Source organism: Mastigoproctus giganteus, chromosome 4, assembly GCF_048544385.1.
Source record: "Mastigoproctus giganteus isolate SK-2022 chromosome 4, ASM4854438v1, whole genome shotgun sequence".
NCBI classification, from domain to species: domain Eukaryota; kingdom Metazoa; phylum Arthropoda; class Arachnida; order Uropygi; family Thelyphonidae; genus Mastigoproctus; species Mastigoproctus giganteus.
In genome coordinates, this window is record NC_143578.1 from 227,140,685 (window position 1) to 227,158,144 (window position 17,460).

A 17,460-nucleotide genomic window follows, 5' to 3' on the forward strand; every position below is an offset into this window, starting at 1 on the left:
GAATACAAAAAAGATGAGAATTAGATAGGCTTCTTACTTTGTTGAAACGGAAGAACCATAGCAAGTTAATTCGTACTTTGTAACGATATTTACAGCTAAAAAAAACTGTTCAAAGCGGTTTACTCCAATAAATATAATAATTAAATTGAATATTAAATCAATTAGGTTTTATTGTTACCACTAAGGGAGAGAGAGGGAGAACAGTATATTGAAAACAAATTACTAAAAGTAAGGATCAGGGGTGGACGATATTCAGCCTGTTGTGCTAAAAAAAAAAAAAAAAAAAAAAAGGTTGCGTGTGAATGAATAAACCCTTGAGTTGCTGTTAATGAGATAAAATCCAGGATGATTCCCTTGGACTGGGGAAGCGCTAATATCTCCACAATCCACAAAGGCGCAACACAGGTTGTGAGCAACATTAGACCGGTGAGTTTGACTTCAATAGTGGACAAGTTCGTGAGGGCAATACGATATAGGATCAAACCGATAGGAATGGTGTCTTTAAAATGAATTACAGCATTGGTTCGCGAAGAGGGAGGCTTGCCTGATCAATATGGTTAATTATTATGACAGGGTCATAGAGCAGTTATATATGCAAGAAAGCACTTCGATGTTATTTATCTCCCTAGACTTTAGGCTTTTGACACAGTTCCTCCTCATTAAACTGAACAAAATTGGGATTACTGGTAACATCCTTCTTTATCCCACGGGTTGGCTTAACGATAGGAGACAGAGGGTAGTCAGAAATGGACATGCTTCAGGGTAAACTAGCACAGCAAGTGAAGTCTCGCAGTGAACAGTTCTGGGACACTTCCTATGACTTATCTTCCTTAATATTTACGAGCAAGTACAGGAGAAGGTTTCAAAGTGTGTCTGGGATTTGAAGGCAGGATTGGAAGTTAGCGAAGAGAATCAGGTCATGTCCCACAATGACTTGGATCAGTTACTTCAATGATTCTAAACGTAAGGTTTTGAACTGGGAAACAGAAATCCAAGAGTTACTTATAAACTAGGCGGAGAGAAGTCAAAGGTGCCTCAGGACGAAAGAGACTTAGAGGATTAGAATATTATCAGATATAAAATTTACCATGACATGTAAACCAGGGTGCTAGAAAGGAAAAAGGTGTCTGTGAAAAACTGCGGAGAAGAATCACTCCGCAGGAACGGAGCCTTCACACCCCTAGACAATACTCTGAGTGCTAAACACTAGAGAAAGTACAAGTGTGCCTGATCAGTCACCCCCCCCCCCCTTCATGATGACTGTATCCCAGATGGCAAAGATGTGTTCCAGGAGGTTAATGTGCTCTGCCATGTTGCAGGTATTGTTCGAGAGTGGTTCGCCGAACACGGAAGTGACATCCAGTTGCAACTCTGGCCGGAGAATTCGCCGGATGTGAATCCCATAGAAGATGTCTGGGATTACGTGTATCGAAAGATGCGGAATTCGGATTCTCCACCACGGACTTTCACAGACGGGACAAAATCCTGGCGGAACGATACGATATACCTCTTGAAACATTCAGAGGCCTTATACATTATACAGTCCATGCCTCACTGTGTGGATGCAAGAGGTCACAGTTTTGACCTTTGTAAGTATGGAGAAGGATATGATTGTCCTTCTGTATATAGTATATCTCATTTAAAATATTGTATTGGAAACCACACTTAAAAAAAAAACAGAGCTTCTAGAGGATTGAAAGTAGAGATACTTGCTTAGTGAGGAGCGCTAATTGATGTCCACATGGACATCAATTAGCTTTGAAATTAGTCCAGATGGCTTTGAAATGGGGGACTGTAAAGCTTACCAAATAGACATCACATCTTCTGATATAGAAGCTGATTGAGATGTATAAAGCCCTAAAGGAGATTAGTAAATTAAACGAGGGAGGTATATTCTCATTGAGAGAAGAAACAAGCACCAGGAGATAGAGATATATAATCTTAGGGAGTAAAAAAAAGGCTGGTTCTTGTTTCTCCTATCAGTGAGAAACGAAATCAACACTCTACACGAAGCATCATGTAGCGTGTTGCAATTCACTGGAATTAATTACTTGCCAAGGTAGTATAGGCCGAGAGTTCAGTAAAATTCAAAACAGAACTGGACGATGAGGAACTATGAGTGATTGATTTTTTTGGCAGATGCAATAAAAAATCCGCTCACTGCATCATACAGGCACTCAAATACTAATACTCTGTTCTTTTGCTTCTAAAAGAGAGATTTTCACTAATGGAATGTTTCCCATATTAACTATAATTACTTTAACGCAAATTAGGCCCATTTTATTTCTAAAATTTGCCATATGAGGTTAAAAGAGAAAATAGCAGCCGTATTTTACATCGGCCTATACCAGTTTTTTTATAAAAGCGATATAACAGAATTGCTAAATTGCATTTAACCTTTAATGATACGAGTCAAAAGTGACTTCTAAGCAGTTTCTAAATACTTTGCAATTATTTCAAATAAAAAGCAACGGAAATGATACAATGCCCTCCAAGCAGTTTCTAAAATTCTTTGCAATTATTCCAAAAAAAAACAATGGAAATGAGACACTGTCCTCAATCAAGACGTTAAAAAGCAATTAGCTTTAAATGCTCGTTCTCTACTTTTTATCAGCCATTTGCCGCACAGAGATAGTTTTTCAGTCTCTGCTTCTCTATCTCTCCAATAAATATACAAAAAATAACTTTTATGCGTTTTTTTTTTAATTTCCTAGGTTCTATAAGGCATGTCTTATCCGTTATTATCGATATTATTTTAATTCTTACCTTAAATATACGGAACTGCTTTTTATCTTGTATTTTCTTCAAAATAGTAGTGCATTCATATAGAAGCTTTTAAAAATAAAGAATTTTCCTATAGTTTGATTCATGCACTACAGCACAAATTGCACAGCCAATAGGATGCGAATAATTCTTAAGTACTCGTAGTTGTAAAGAAACGGAAAGCTTTGAATTTTGTTCCTTCCAGGAATTGGACAAATTGCAGAAACTTTTCATAACGATCTGTGTGTGGGGGGGGAGAGAAAGGAAGAAGTTAGGAAGGAGTAGAATGATGGATAATATATAGAACGATTTCATTTAGACTAGAATAGATGGCTCGGTGATCCGACTTCATTTCATCGTCTCAGAGGTCTGTTTCAGAGAAGAATTTTGGTTAGTAAAGGTTATTGCAATTTCCATATTAAAAATTCCTTAGAATTACAAAATTCCCTCCTCGTTCCTCCCCATGGAGCAGACGTGAAAATAAGATTAAATTCGATGCAGAAAAACGGAACGCGATGAAGTTGAGTGATCAGCTAAGATGATGTAAAATGTATACTTTTATATCTGTAGCCTCGAGCTATCCACAGACTGTCGAAGACTTTTTCAAAGATTAAATGCAATTTTAAGCTTAAGTACATTTACTTTGAATTTAAATTCCAGATTTTCTTTATGTCTGAGATGGATATTTACAAGGAAAGTAGGTTGTAATTTCTCACGAGAGCTTTAATTTATGACTTCTAGAGATAAAAAGGGACTTCTCAAACTTTATTTTTAACAAATGGAAACTGCAGCCTTCAGGGCATAGTGTTTTTCTTTTTTTACTCTATATTTAAAGTGGATTTTACCGTACGACTGTGAATATTTCTCGATTATTAAAGTACTCTATATAAATTCAAAAGCAAAGTGGCAATTTAGTTTCGCGTATAAAAGGCAGAATTTAAAATTCATCTTCCTGTGATAATTTATAAGCCATTTATTTGAAATACATTTATAGGCAATTTTCAAGCTGATAACTGAGTTTATTTTAATAATTACTTCGGTATTTATGATTGTTTCTATATTCATTATCAAATAAATTACACTAGACTTTATAGTGACATTTTATTCATTAAAAAATTAAACTGGATATAGCTGAGTGAGGAACAGAGATGTGAAAAGAGAATGGAAATACCAATCCATTTATCATGCAAAATGCAGAGGCAGCAAGAAGGCCTTCAAGATTGTTGATTAAGATGATAAAGCACTTGGTAACGTGGAAGTAAAGTGGGGTTAGGAGCTGTTCAGAAAATTGTGGGAAGAATAGACAATAAGAGCAAGCTAAGCTTACAATGGTTTCTGAAGTACAACCATATGAAAGGAAAGTAGTGGGTTTATTAGCTGCTAAGGGAATCCACTGCCAAAGAGGGCGGATGTTACGGTAGAGGATGAAAGAAGACAGAAATAAATGAAGAAATAAACCAAAGAAAATAAAATGCAAAATGCACGAGAGAGTAAGCTAACCTGCAATGTTCCATCGATTAGAGATATAGATATTGAGGGGAAAAGATAAGCAAGTACAAATGGCAATACTATGGCAAACAAGGAATAAGGAAACAGACGAATGAGGAAATTAAGAATATAAAGAACGAATTTAAGATTATGCAAAAGAGAGTCCGAAAGCAATGCATTTGAAAGTAGAGGAAGAAGAGAGAAGTTAAAAAAAAAGTGTTAAGAAAATAAAGATGGACGTCTCTCGGCAAATGCAGGATTGGTGAGGAAAATCCAGGAGTAAATTTACTCTATAAATGCATGATCGCAGCAATTAAAGTTCACTAATGACTGCCGTTTAACTAATGTAACTTCCGTAATTAAAAGTTTCTCAAAATTGTAGAGAAAACTGGCTTATTTCCAGATGCGTGCTTTTAGTTTTAAACATAATTTATGCTCCGAAAAGATGGGAAAAGCTTTGTAATTGCCATCTGGTATTTATTAATAAAAGTCGACACGTAAGGTCGACATTTGATGGTGTAAAATTTAAAAGAGTTCAAATTACCAAAATTGTGCCTCAAGGGAGTCTTTCATTAATTATTCTGGACTTTTAAAAATCTTTTCTATTTCTTCACTAGTTTCACTTTTAACTTTCTACATACAAATTACATCAAAGTGGTTGTGTGAACTTGTAGGCAAGTAAAGTGGTGGCCGGCTGCCAAGAAAATTAATAACATCTCATATTTCGGGCTGTAAAGACTGGAATTTTCCTACTAATCTCCCTCTAAGGTCCTGGATTTCTTGTTAATGATAAGTTGCTAGATGAGCGAATCATAAATAAACTTACGGTCTTGATAACATTCAGTAATATTCAGCTATAACTCTGTTTACCATACGATTTAGATAACGGAAGTCTACAGAAAAACACACAAGAGAATTTAATTCATGATTTCTAGAATTTAACTGCTCAGAGAATTTGAATGTGAATTATTAAACTGCTTATGGAAATAAACGTGGAAAAATCACATGCTCGAAATTTGATTAAAAAAAAGAGTTAACCTTTACCAAAAAAATAAAGCTAGTAATAAAAACATTTTGTAAAAACAAAACATTGAAAGGAAATAAAAGTTGAGACTTAGATGCTGCTCCTTGAATAAAAAAATAAAAGAAAACTGATTTATAAAACCTTCCAAGCATTTAAAAATGTAAATCAAATAAACAGTCCACCGCTGAAACTCGACAAACACTTGTTTGTCGAGTTTCAGTTTTGGTTGGAAACCTTAAAGCCAGGAGGCGGCCATATAGGCAGCCCTAAGTGCTATGTGTCCCCCGAGTTTAAAACTAGCGTGTCATTTAGCCGTTGGGCCCATATTGGGACCCGCCGTTGCCCACACTTTGCCACGAGGAGGCAGGTCAGGCACCCGTAGATTATTTAAGTACTCTGGCAGGCCCCGCCTAATTTCCAAGTATTTCAGTAACTTCTGAAAATAGCCATAATGTTAAATTTTTCTGTATTGCTTTCTTTTTAATGATGTTTCTTCCTCAGTACTTAACAATATTATTATAACCATACAGTAAGAATGTTATCAGTGTTATGTAATAATTTTTGGATTATAAAATTATAAAAATTATTACAGTCCCAAAAAGTGATTTCCTGTCCCTGCATCTGGCGTTTGGTTTTCGTATAGGAATATTTTCAAATTACCGACAAAACCTGAATGCTGAATAATTTGTAAATAAAAGAAATACATTCAATTGTTTAAAATTCTGCATGCTCGGGGATTTAGAGGTGATGGATTTTAAAATTTTCCGGATTTTAGAGTCAAATTAGAGTGGCTGAGCAGTTTCAGAGAAGCACATTTCAATGAATATTAAAATGCTACCCTGTGAGCTCGGACTACATTTTGAACAGGACAGAGTTTTTTCTTTGATAAAATTCAAATATTATATGTCTGCAAAGAGTATTATATTATTTGTTTTGCTTGTTTCAAATAAAGAATTAAAATGAATCAAAAGCAAAGTGCTGACAAGAGCTGAAATAATTTTATATTCGCTTGCATTGAAACCATCTATCAGTCAAAACGAATTTAACAGAAAATCGCTCACCTGAAACCAACCAACTAACTGGGTCACGGTGTGAATAAAAAAGAGCCCATAAAAGTTCCACGTGAAGAGTTGCATAAGAATTCACGGCTAAACGGTACTCAAACCTAGGCCTTATCCACATGACGTGGAAGGGCAGCAATCGATTAGAGTGGAGTTTGTACTAGCTGAGAAGATGAATGGCATATACATTAGTAAAAACAATTAAAGGATCACAGAAAAATCTATCATATCGATAACCATCGTGGTCACAATCACAGTACACGTTCGCAGATCAACAAGCAGATTTAAAATTACTAAGTTCTCCAACGAACTGACCGTGTTTCTGTGTAGTTCGGTGGAGATAGTGTGCTAGATGGGTGACACTTAACTCTTTGATCAAATAGTTCAGCATATCAAAATTAAGACCCTGACTGCCCGCAAACAGAGATGAGATCCAAATATCCACTGTCCTTCCATAGTGCACTTCGTCTGCAGCTGGTGCAGTAGGCGAACAGCTCGTTCTGATAGACAACAACAACGCTCAACCCCCATAACAGCTGGTCAACAATACGTTGGAAGGTAAGGATAACGTCCAGTGTAGGGAGGACGGTGACGATACCACGGTGCTACACACGCAGACAAAGTACTGTGTGCTTGTAGAGTATGTGCACGGACAACTAGGACAACTACTGTAGTATGGGCCTAGTAACTGCCAGTCATGTTTAGGCCCTTGAGGTGTATCGATGAGATATTGAAGAATCGTCGATACTCTTGTGGAAGTGCTGTTTCTAGCTGAATGAATGTCACTGGATAGTCTAGATGAGTTGCAAATATGCTTTCCTTGAATCCAATCCCATCGAGCGCGTTCCAGACGTGCTCGATGGGATTAAAGTCGGAAGACTAGGCAGACTTCAATCCCATCGAACACGTCTGGAACGCGCTCGATGGGATTCAAGGAAAGCATATTTGCAACTCATCTAAACTATCCAGTGACATTCAGCTAGAAACAGCACTTCCACAAGAGTATCGACGATTCTTCAATATCTCATCGATACACCTCAAGGGCCTAAACATGACTGGCAGTTACTAGGCCCATACTACAGTAGTTGTCCGTGCACATACTCTACAAGCACACAGTACTTTGTCTGCGCGTGTAGCACAGTAGTAACGTCACCGTCCTCCCTACACTGGGCGGAACAGATTCGAGTTCGAATCCCATCGATGATACGAGTAACTTTTGTGGGCTTTTTTTTTCACTCTGAGGCTGAATTAGTGGGGCTCACGCAACAAGATTTTTTTTTCCCCGGAAAAACTGGGGTTTCTTCCCCGAAGCAGACAAATCCGCCAAAGAACACACAATTTACAGACACAATACACATAGGTAGTTGAAATTAATTTCCAGGTGATCCTAATTTTTTTTATATGTGTGTGGTTTTGTTTGCATCTGTATAGTAGCATCGTTACCATCCTTCCCACACCGGGTGGAAAAGGGCTGGGTTCAAATCCTGTCAATAATGCGAGGAACTTATGGGTTTTTTTCACTCCGTGGCTTACACGGTCTCATGCGTAGATAGCAAGTTTCCCCCCTCGGAAACTCGGGTGTTTCGACCAGAAAAAAAAAAGTCAAATCGACCAGAGAACACACGCAATTCACGAACATAATACACTTGGGTAGTTGAATTAATATTCCGGGTGAAACTAGTGTGACATTTATTATTTCCGCACATGTTGTGATTACCTAATTAGCATTAGGAGTGGCAAATGATACAATAAAGCATTCTTATACAGCATCAGCCAAAAAGAAAAAAAAAAAAAGCCACCTTCCATTTGACCTATTCATTCCCTCCAACTGTTTGTTTAGTTCTTCCTTTAAGCTATCAACTTCCACAGCATTAGAAGATGGAACTTTGTTCCAGCAGTCAACCACCCACTGGCAAAAGGCAAACTTCCATACATCTGTTCTGCAACCGTCCTTTGAATTTGTACCAACTCCCCCTTCATGTGCTTGGTTTTCCTATAGATAGGAAGAATACTATCACATTGCTTTTATTAGTGTACAAAAGCAGTGGAAGTAGATGGAAACAATTTAAGGATCGATCTGAAAAGTTATACAGCACTTTCACATTGTTTTATATTTCTCCTGACATTGATTAAATAAGCTTTACTTCTAAATATTAATCAATAACAGACCTAAAATTCAACCTGGGTCACCTTTCCTTATTCTCTCTCTCTCTCAAGCATGTATGAATGAATTATCGCAAATATGTACAAAGGTGATTAACCCACCTTATTGATTTTTGTCCTTTTTGTCCATACAGTTATTTGAGATACGGTGAAAATGTCACTGGATCACTTCGGCATACAAGAAAACTGCCGTTGCTATGGCAATTCACTTCCTAATTTCATAAGATAAAAGGATTAACGTAGAGTTCTTTTCAGTGCAAATAAATGGAAGAGATGCATGCAATCATTATGTGAAGTATAAAAATTAGCGTTCACGCAATCTTCCTGACAACTGTGACGTATGAGAGGCACTAAAAAAGTTATATACCCGAAATTAATTACATGGAATTGCATAAAATATTTATTTTTTGTGATTTGAAGGTAATATTCCCTTAATTTAATGTATATATTCCACTTCAGTTTTAAGCGTCTATAAATGCCCTCTGCTGTGATCGGCTTGCCTATTTGTCGGGAGGAAAACCCAAAGGAAAGGAACCAAGCACTCCTCCTATGAGACCGACTGATTCGGCCATGGTGTGAAAGAAAGAGCATAAAAATTCATTCCAACCAGATGTAAAGTATTTCCAACATTAGCCGACGACAGATATCGAACCTGAGCTCCACTGCACACGTTATGAGAGCGTCAGCGCTATCCACTGCAATATCCGTGAGAGCTGAGAATAACGGGGATCAACCAAAAAAAGTCAACCAGCATTTTCAAGGCAGGTTGACTGCATTGATGAACACGATTTTCATCTGAAGCCATAAATCAAAGGAAATAACTAAGGATTTGCTTGAAACATGAAAAAGAAATATGTCATATCATGAATGTGTCGGTGAATGAGTACTGATCTATTCGAATTTCGAACCTGTAGGCGTTTTGAGTTTTGCCGATTTTACTGACTCCTGAAATTTTACACCTGCGATTTTTAAAATCTAATTGGTTTCTGAGGCAAAATGAAAACACTAAAATTCGCATTGTCTAAATCAGGGGTCAGCAAAAAGTCAACCGTGATCGATTGGTTCATCGCAGTGTACAGAAATAAAAATATTCTTTCTAGTTTTCGGGAGAACGATGCCAGAAATCTCGCCAATTACTTGCTAATTTAGTGTAAGTTTTATCTCAAAATTATAGGTCCTTACTTAATGCATTCCACATAATAAAAAAGTACAAGAATTTTATAATCGGGGTATTTTGTTAAAGAAAGGTGGATCTCGACACCTCGTTTACTTTTTTATAGTACTTGTAGAAACGGCTTGCCAACCACTGGCGTTCATTCAGTACACACAGGAATTGCATAAAATATTGTATAAAATCCTTCTATTAAACATAGCCAACTGCTAATTTCTAACTACCCTACTTTATTAAAAATGTGATACTCCACTGCTTTTCTTTCAAGTTTCAATGGTTTTGCGCAAATCTGACTTTAAATATGAAGTGACTTACAATAATTATTTTCAAGCTTTATGAATTGTATTAAAAGTATCATCGTATATACCCAAATACCACATTTATACCACCTGATGATTAGCTAAAGACATACACTCCTGTTTACAAACAGCGGAATGAAGTTCACTGAATTATGTTAATCTAATTATGCACGTGTTATCCTTAAACTGTATGAATAGCAACTCGAGCAAACGTGTTTTGAAATTAGATCTAATAATAGCCGCTCTGTATTTACTGAGGGTTTTGAGTTAAAATATTTCACTTATCTTTCTGGAATTTCGTCCAATAACATTAATTCCTTATTAGGACGAGTACTAGTTTTCATTTTATTTCATGTGTGCCTATCTTATTTCTTTTTCGGATCTTCCATTAACGAATGACGTCATCGTAATTTTTATTTTATTCCATTAGTCACCATGCTCACTTCCTATATTCACAAAGAATTATATCTACTTAAGAAATTTACTTAAAAGATTTACATTTACTATACTTAGATGCAGTAAATGTCGTGCGCACTGCTTGTGCTTAGTGGTAGATTTTGTTCGCTTATATAGTGTAAAGCAGGAATTCCTCTGCTAAAAAAAAAAAAAAACCCTCTATGTCCATCTCAAAGCGCCAACGAAAAGTAATTCAGTACAGTATCAGAAAAAAAGTTCCTCCACACAATAAGTGCACGCATAGCTATTGACTTCGGCCAAGGAGGCTCGAGGGAACATCTAACTCTACCTTTAAATATAACCCAATAGCTTTTCAGAACTGTCAATTTTTATAAGACCAGAAAATACGAACCTGAAAATAATCCAAACCAAATCAATATCTCCTAGCTACCAGCTACCTCTGGGTGAGAATTATTGAAATAAAAAAATAAGAGGCAAAATAACTATACTTTAATATGTAACAGTAGATTATGGTTAAATAATATATACATTGAAACTCCTTATTTACACTACTTCTGGGAGTGTAGAGACTTTTTCTCTCCACTCCCAGAAGTAGTGAAATAACTGCGAAAGAGTATAAACTGGAGAAAGGAATTAATTTCTTATAATATTCTCTTATTCGGTTACTGTACGTCAGTAATCGAATAAGAGAATATCATAGAAATTATATGACCATAGATCATAATACAGTACTATAAAAATTTATATATTGAAGCAAAGGTTGAAATATGAATCCTGAAAACTTCATGATATGTAACCACCAATTGAATACATTTCGTAATTGAATAAGTCATCTTACGATTTTTGCTTATTATGTTTAAATAAATAAATTTCCGTTAATATCTGTGTACGGCTAGGACCAGAGGAGATGTGAACTCCATGTTCGAGTTCTCGCATAATACAGATACCGTAAATACAGCATATGCAAACTGGGCAGTCATACAGTCTTTCTAACTTCTCTCAATTCCCACTATATTATACTCAGGGCCAGATCTAAGGCGCAAATCGAAAAATCTGTGGGGGCATCAGTGTATTTGGGCGTCTGTAGGCCTCCGTAGCCGAGTGGTCAGGAGCGGGAGTGCAGTAGCACACGCTCTTTGAGTACACCGGGATTCAAGCCCCTGACTGTTGAATACGGTCGATCTGCTAACCCGCATGGTCCATTTCCCTCAGCATGAATTGTTGAGGAGGCTTCCATCCTGCAGTGGGTTGATAATAGCTGCACTTTACCTTTTTTTTTTTATGGACCAATTAGGGAGTGACTCTGCATTTGGTCCGCTAAAGGAAGTGTCTTGTCGGCTCGCTATTCAGACTAGCATCGATCCTGATTATACAAAATTTATATGACCTTATTAACGCTCTAAACGCACAAATAAAGACTGACTTGACCTACACTGACCGAATCTTCACGTTACAATGAAAATACAAAAAATTGTGAAATGACAGGATGACGAAAACAAAGATGGCTACTGAAAGTCCAAATACAAAACTGATTGTCGTTGTAAAAATACCTTATCTGTCTGTTACAGAAAAATAATCAGCGCAAATGGCAGAGAAATTTCAAGGAATTTCATTAGGAAAATTTTACCAATTCTCTGAGTAGATATCATTATTTACAGTACATGTTCCAACATGATCCTGATATAAAAGTTAACAAGAGACTGAAAATTGTCTTGTTTCGATGATCAATATAATATTGCCCCACCTTCCAACAATTATCTCTCCCCCAGTATTACAAGGATCCTCCCTATTCTCCCTGTTGTTGACCTGCTGTAAAGGTTACATACGTCCAGTAACAGTCATAAATTTATTTCAGCTCTTGGAAGAAGCACAGAATCTACCGTATGTAAAGCAGCAGCAGCCAACTACCAGAAGCGCCGACTCCGTCAGCCGATTATCACTTCCAACGTCGCAAAGCTAAATGTTTTGGATGATTCTTACACTTCCATTACAGAAGTATGTAATCATTTTTCTTATATTTGTGCAGCATTAATTTTTACACTACTAGATTCTGACTTTTAATGTCATGTCTACTTTTTTATTTTTATTTATTTTTCCCCTACTACAATGATATTGTACTCTATGCTGCCATCTACTGGCGAAAATATTCACTGGAAAAAAAATTCCAGATAGCTGCATTTTTGATTTTGTTTTTTTTTTTTAAATAGTTGTTATATGTGATGATTATAATATAATCAGTTGAAAAATAATGGATATTTGGCAAAATTAATCAAGTATATATCTGAAAACAGTTGTTTTATTTCGTATATTTATCATTATAAGTAAATTATGATAAATTATGATAAAATGAAATATTTTATTTTCGCAAAAGAAAAATAACGTTGGTAGTATCTAATTAATATACAATAAAGTGGTTCTTAAATTTAATTATAAGCGAATTCAATTCATAGTTAAAATGATATTTGTCATGCCACAAATACGCAAAATACAGATATGCAAAACCACAAATACGCAGAACAACGTCAAAAGCAATACTTAATCTTAGTAACTAAATTATTTATCTAAGTTTTTCGAAAGTCAAAATCAATACTTGAGAATGCAGTTATTACAACCTTTCTTTTTTCCCAATCTGTATGGTAACAAACATGCAACAATTATTTTTTTAAATTTGTTATTCAAAAATTTCTGAAAACAGGAACCAATTTCTAAAAACTACTGATTACTATATTAGTAATTTTTGGAACAAATGTATTCGCTTTTATAGTATGTAAATGAATTTTAAGAATTGAAACTAAGAAAATATAAATCCATAAGTAAAACTTAAGAATGTTATATTTTCTTAAAACTGCTTCTCACGGAGCAAATCAAGCAGTATCCTTCCCTACTCAAAAATGTAAATTATAAAACGAAGTAGTCTAGTAATTTATAAAAAAAAGTGAGCTTAAAAAATATGAACTACAGCATTTGTATCATTACTACATAGTTGAATTTTTCAGACAAACCGAAGTTTGTACAATGGCATCATTATTGTAGCATCTCCTATTGTGAAATCCTTCACGAGTTGTCCCCCCCCCCATACTACAAATAAGTAACACTTCCCCATCAGAGAAGACTACTATTGCTTAAAAAATACGAACACAAAAATTACGAAGGAATTAAAATAAAGAAATGAAAATGCTAGTTTATTTTTTAATTGATGATTTTCCGACATCTTTCGCAAAACTGAAAAGTAAACATGTGATAAAATATAATAAAATAATAATAACGCATAACATAATAGTAATAATGATAACGCGATCGCAGATTGTGCCAACACTGAGCTGGAGAAGATTATGAGATCGACCAGAATAATGATGACCAAGAGCCTGCAACACAGCTGAAGTCGGCCATCGAGAGACTGGAAGGTTTGACAGACCTCACTGAACAAGAAAAGAAAGCAAGTAAGAACCTGAGAGATTACTTCCAGGAAAATACAGTGCCAATCTACTAAGCCATAAGGAAGATAGACAAATGGCACGCACTGCTCAAGACGTTGAACTCGAGCAGTGGTGTGTGTGTGTGCAAGGAGACGCCACCTGACAAAGATAGGCGAAGAAGAAGAATCTCCATGGCAAACACTACAATGGCCTCCATCAAGACTACATAGATAAGATGGCTCCCAACGCTTGGCTCACGAACGGAAGGCTCTTTCTCGAGACCGAAGATTCCATGTTCGCCATCCAAGACCAAATAATCAACACTAAAAACTACAGGGAATACATAACTAAGCACAGCGGAGTAACAGATGACACATGGCGACCCAGAAACAATCCAACACATTTTTATTTATTTATTATTCAATTCACCCCTGAACAGCCTTCAGCTAGGAGGGTGCCTATATGCATTTGTACATTATAACTTAGAGAGCAAACATAGAAATCGTACATAAATTATGCATATATAAACATTAGTTTCTATATTCCAACAAATAACATCTAATTTGAGCAAATAAAGCACATACAAATATATACAATGACACAAGCAAAAGGTAGAAACATATAAACACATACGCGTCCTAATATATGCATATACAGCTAATATATATACATACAAAACACATAATGATTTAAAACAAATTAATTCTTCAGCAAAGTAGAGTTGATGGGAGATTCCATCTTGGAGATAATCAGGAAACTTCTACAGTTGTATGTGTTGGTACATCTCCTGTATCTTCTCAGATCTGTATGCTTTCTCATCACAGAACTTGTGGGGATCAATCTTGAGGGTGTTGTACGTTTGGAGGATTTAGACGGAAAACATCTTCTAAGCATAGTTAAATTCTGTAATAAGCTTCTTAGGGGAATCCATGCACTATTGCAAAGGGCGCGGGAAAGCCTAGGACCTACAACAAGATTATGGACATTTGGAGCGTTAAAGCGATCGGTGAGGAGTTGACAGAGATTACGCAGATTTCCTGTAATCAGCAACCGATTCCAAGAAGTGCAACCAAGGTTAGCATATATGACTGATCTCGAGATGGTGAAGGGGTAGCCATTAACACGGTTCAACCACCTTAAAATCCAGTACTCGATACCCATGAATTTTTTGATGTTAGTGAGGGAAGCAGAGGAACAGATCGTCGAGGCATACATCACCGCGGGATGCACTGTAATCACCCGGATGGAGTACACTCATAGACACGACCAGGTCGACAGGAAAATACATCAGAAGCCAGCGAAAATACCAGTTAATAGTAATAGCCATATAGTGTAAGGAAGCCACAGACTTTTGCTGCACTGGCCGAAAAAAAAAAAAAATAAAAAATAAATAAATAGTAGATAAAAAAAAATACAAATTATTTGCTTCCCTACTCACATAGACGCAGTTGACCTTTAATTTATTCAAACTGTCAACCTCAACTACCAGCGAAGGCAACCTGTTCCAACAATCAACGACTCGCTGGCTAAAAGAAAACTTCCTACAATCTAGTCTAAACCTCTTCCCTTGTAATTTGAATTTATAGCCTCTAGTTATGGAATTCTTAATAACAGTGAAAATTCCACCTTCATTCATTTTACTAATCCCTCTCAGAGCCTTATAAACTTCAATCAAGTCCACTCTAAGGTGGCTGATTGCCATTCAAGTCATCCTGAAGGAGCGCTGCTTTGGTACTGATCATTATCTACTCTACCATTTATGTCATCTGTAAATTTTGACATCAAGCCTTCTATCCCATCGTCAATGTAGTTTATGACAATCAGAAACAATATTGGTCTAAGAATCGATCCTTGGTGGACCCCACTTCTGACTTAACACCAATCTGAAGAATATCCATTAATCACAGCAACCCTAAGTTGGCATTTTTCAGAGATAAGAACAGCGGAGGAGCACTCAAAGAAAGCGTACCGTATTACAAGTACAAATCCCAGACCGTACTAGGGAACCCCAGTCACAAACTACACTGTACCGCGCTATAACAATGGACAAGACGATCCAGCACAACAGACCAGACATAACTCTCATCGACAAGATGGAAATGGCTACTTAAGTGACCGACATAGTGGTACCCAACACCAGCAACCTCCAGAAAACCTACGAGGAAAAGATCAGAAACTAAACACACACCTAAGAGAGAATGTCAAAGAAATGTGTCATATGGAACATGTAATGACCCTACCGATTTAGCACCATGCTGTGTTAACCACCAGCATGGTGCCCAAATACGGCCTCCGTAGCCGAGTGGTCAGGAGCGGGAGTGCAGTAGCACACGCTCTTTGAGTAGACCGGGGTTCAAGCCCCTGACTGCTGAATACGGTCGATCTGCCAACCCGCACTGGACCAGCGTGGCAGATTATGGTCCATTTCCCTCAGCATGAATTGTTGAGGAGGCTTCCATCCTGCAGTGGGTTGATAATAGCTGCACTTTACCTTTTTTTATGGTGCCCAATAATCTCCATAAGAAACTAGCACCACAAGTCTCGCGAAGAACTCCAGAAAGCCGCGATTCTAAACCTGTAAGATAGTCAAACGGCTTCTTACCAATACTACTAAAATAATAACTAGGGGGGTCCGCCCCCTTCTCGATAACCCCCGCACACGCTTTTCTAGATAACATGTGGAGGTATGATGGAGTAAGTCAAATCTTTTCTACGTAAAAGACACACTTGTGGAAATGCACTGATCGATATCTAATCAAGAAATCACCTATGTAATTATTTACCTATGAAATTGTAGTGCTTGGCACATTCTCAAGGTCGATATAAATGAATAAATATCACTATGTAATTACACCGAGGAGCAAAAACATTATGACCGTTATGCAAATCGAAGCAACTGCAGGTGAACTACGGCGCGTGCGCGGGTTGGGACACGATATAAAAAGCACCTGATACTGAGCTCCGTTAATGACTGATATTCTTGTTCTTCAGATGGGAAAGGCAGCGGACTTAAGCGAGTTTCACAAAGGCCAAATTGAAATGGCCAGATACCTGGGTCAGAGCATATCCGAAATACACGGCTAGTGGGCCGCTCACGGTCAGCCGTGGTTAGTACCTACAGAAAGTGGTCCGAGTAGGGAAACCGACGAATTCCCAGCGAGGTGTTGAACGACCACGGCTCACCGATGCTCGAGATGAGCGAAGGCTCTCCCGGATAGTACATGGCAACAGAAGGGCGACTGTGGCGCAACTCGCCAGTAATTGGAATGCTGGTGACGGGAGTAATATGTCACAACACATAGTACATCGAACCCTGCTGAAAATAGGGTTGCATAGCCGCAGGCCGCTCCAAGCGCCCATGTTAACCACGGTTCACCAGCAACAGCGCCTACAATGGGCACGCGAGCATCGAAACTGGACATTGAGTGATTGGAAGAAGGGTGTCTGGTCCAATGAATCACGTTTCCTGTTGCACCATGTGGACGGCCGGGTAGGTGTACGTCGTTTACCTTGGGAAAGTAATGGCGCCTGGATGCACCGTGGGACGAAAACAAGCCGGTGGTGGCGGTGTCATGCTTTGGGCAACGTTCTCTGGGATACTCTGGGTCCAGTCATCCATGTGCCGGGTACTCTGACGTCTACCACTAATCTGCGAGGA

General features: G+C 37.4%; 1 protein-coding gene across 2 annotated transcripts in view; it reads left to right on the top strand.

The window, feature by feature from the left end:
- The window catches only part of LOC150087454 (uncharacterized), a 244,669-nt gene that overhangs the window by 175,796 nt on the left and 51,413 nt on the right, over positions 1 to 17,460 (top strand). For both annotated transcript variants that reach the window (XR_016546847.1, XM_090371195.1), the window contains exon 4: positions 12,242 to 12,381. Coding sequence is in view for 1 of the 2 variants with exons in the window: in XM_090371195.1 (XP_090227321.1) it covers positions 12,242 to 12,381 (140 nt within the window). In the remaining variant the exon portion in view is untranslated. The remainder of the gene's footprint in view (positions 1 to 12,241; positions 12,382 to 17,460) is intronic.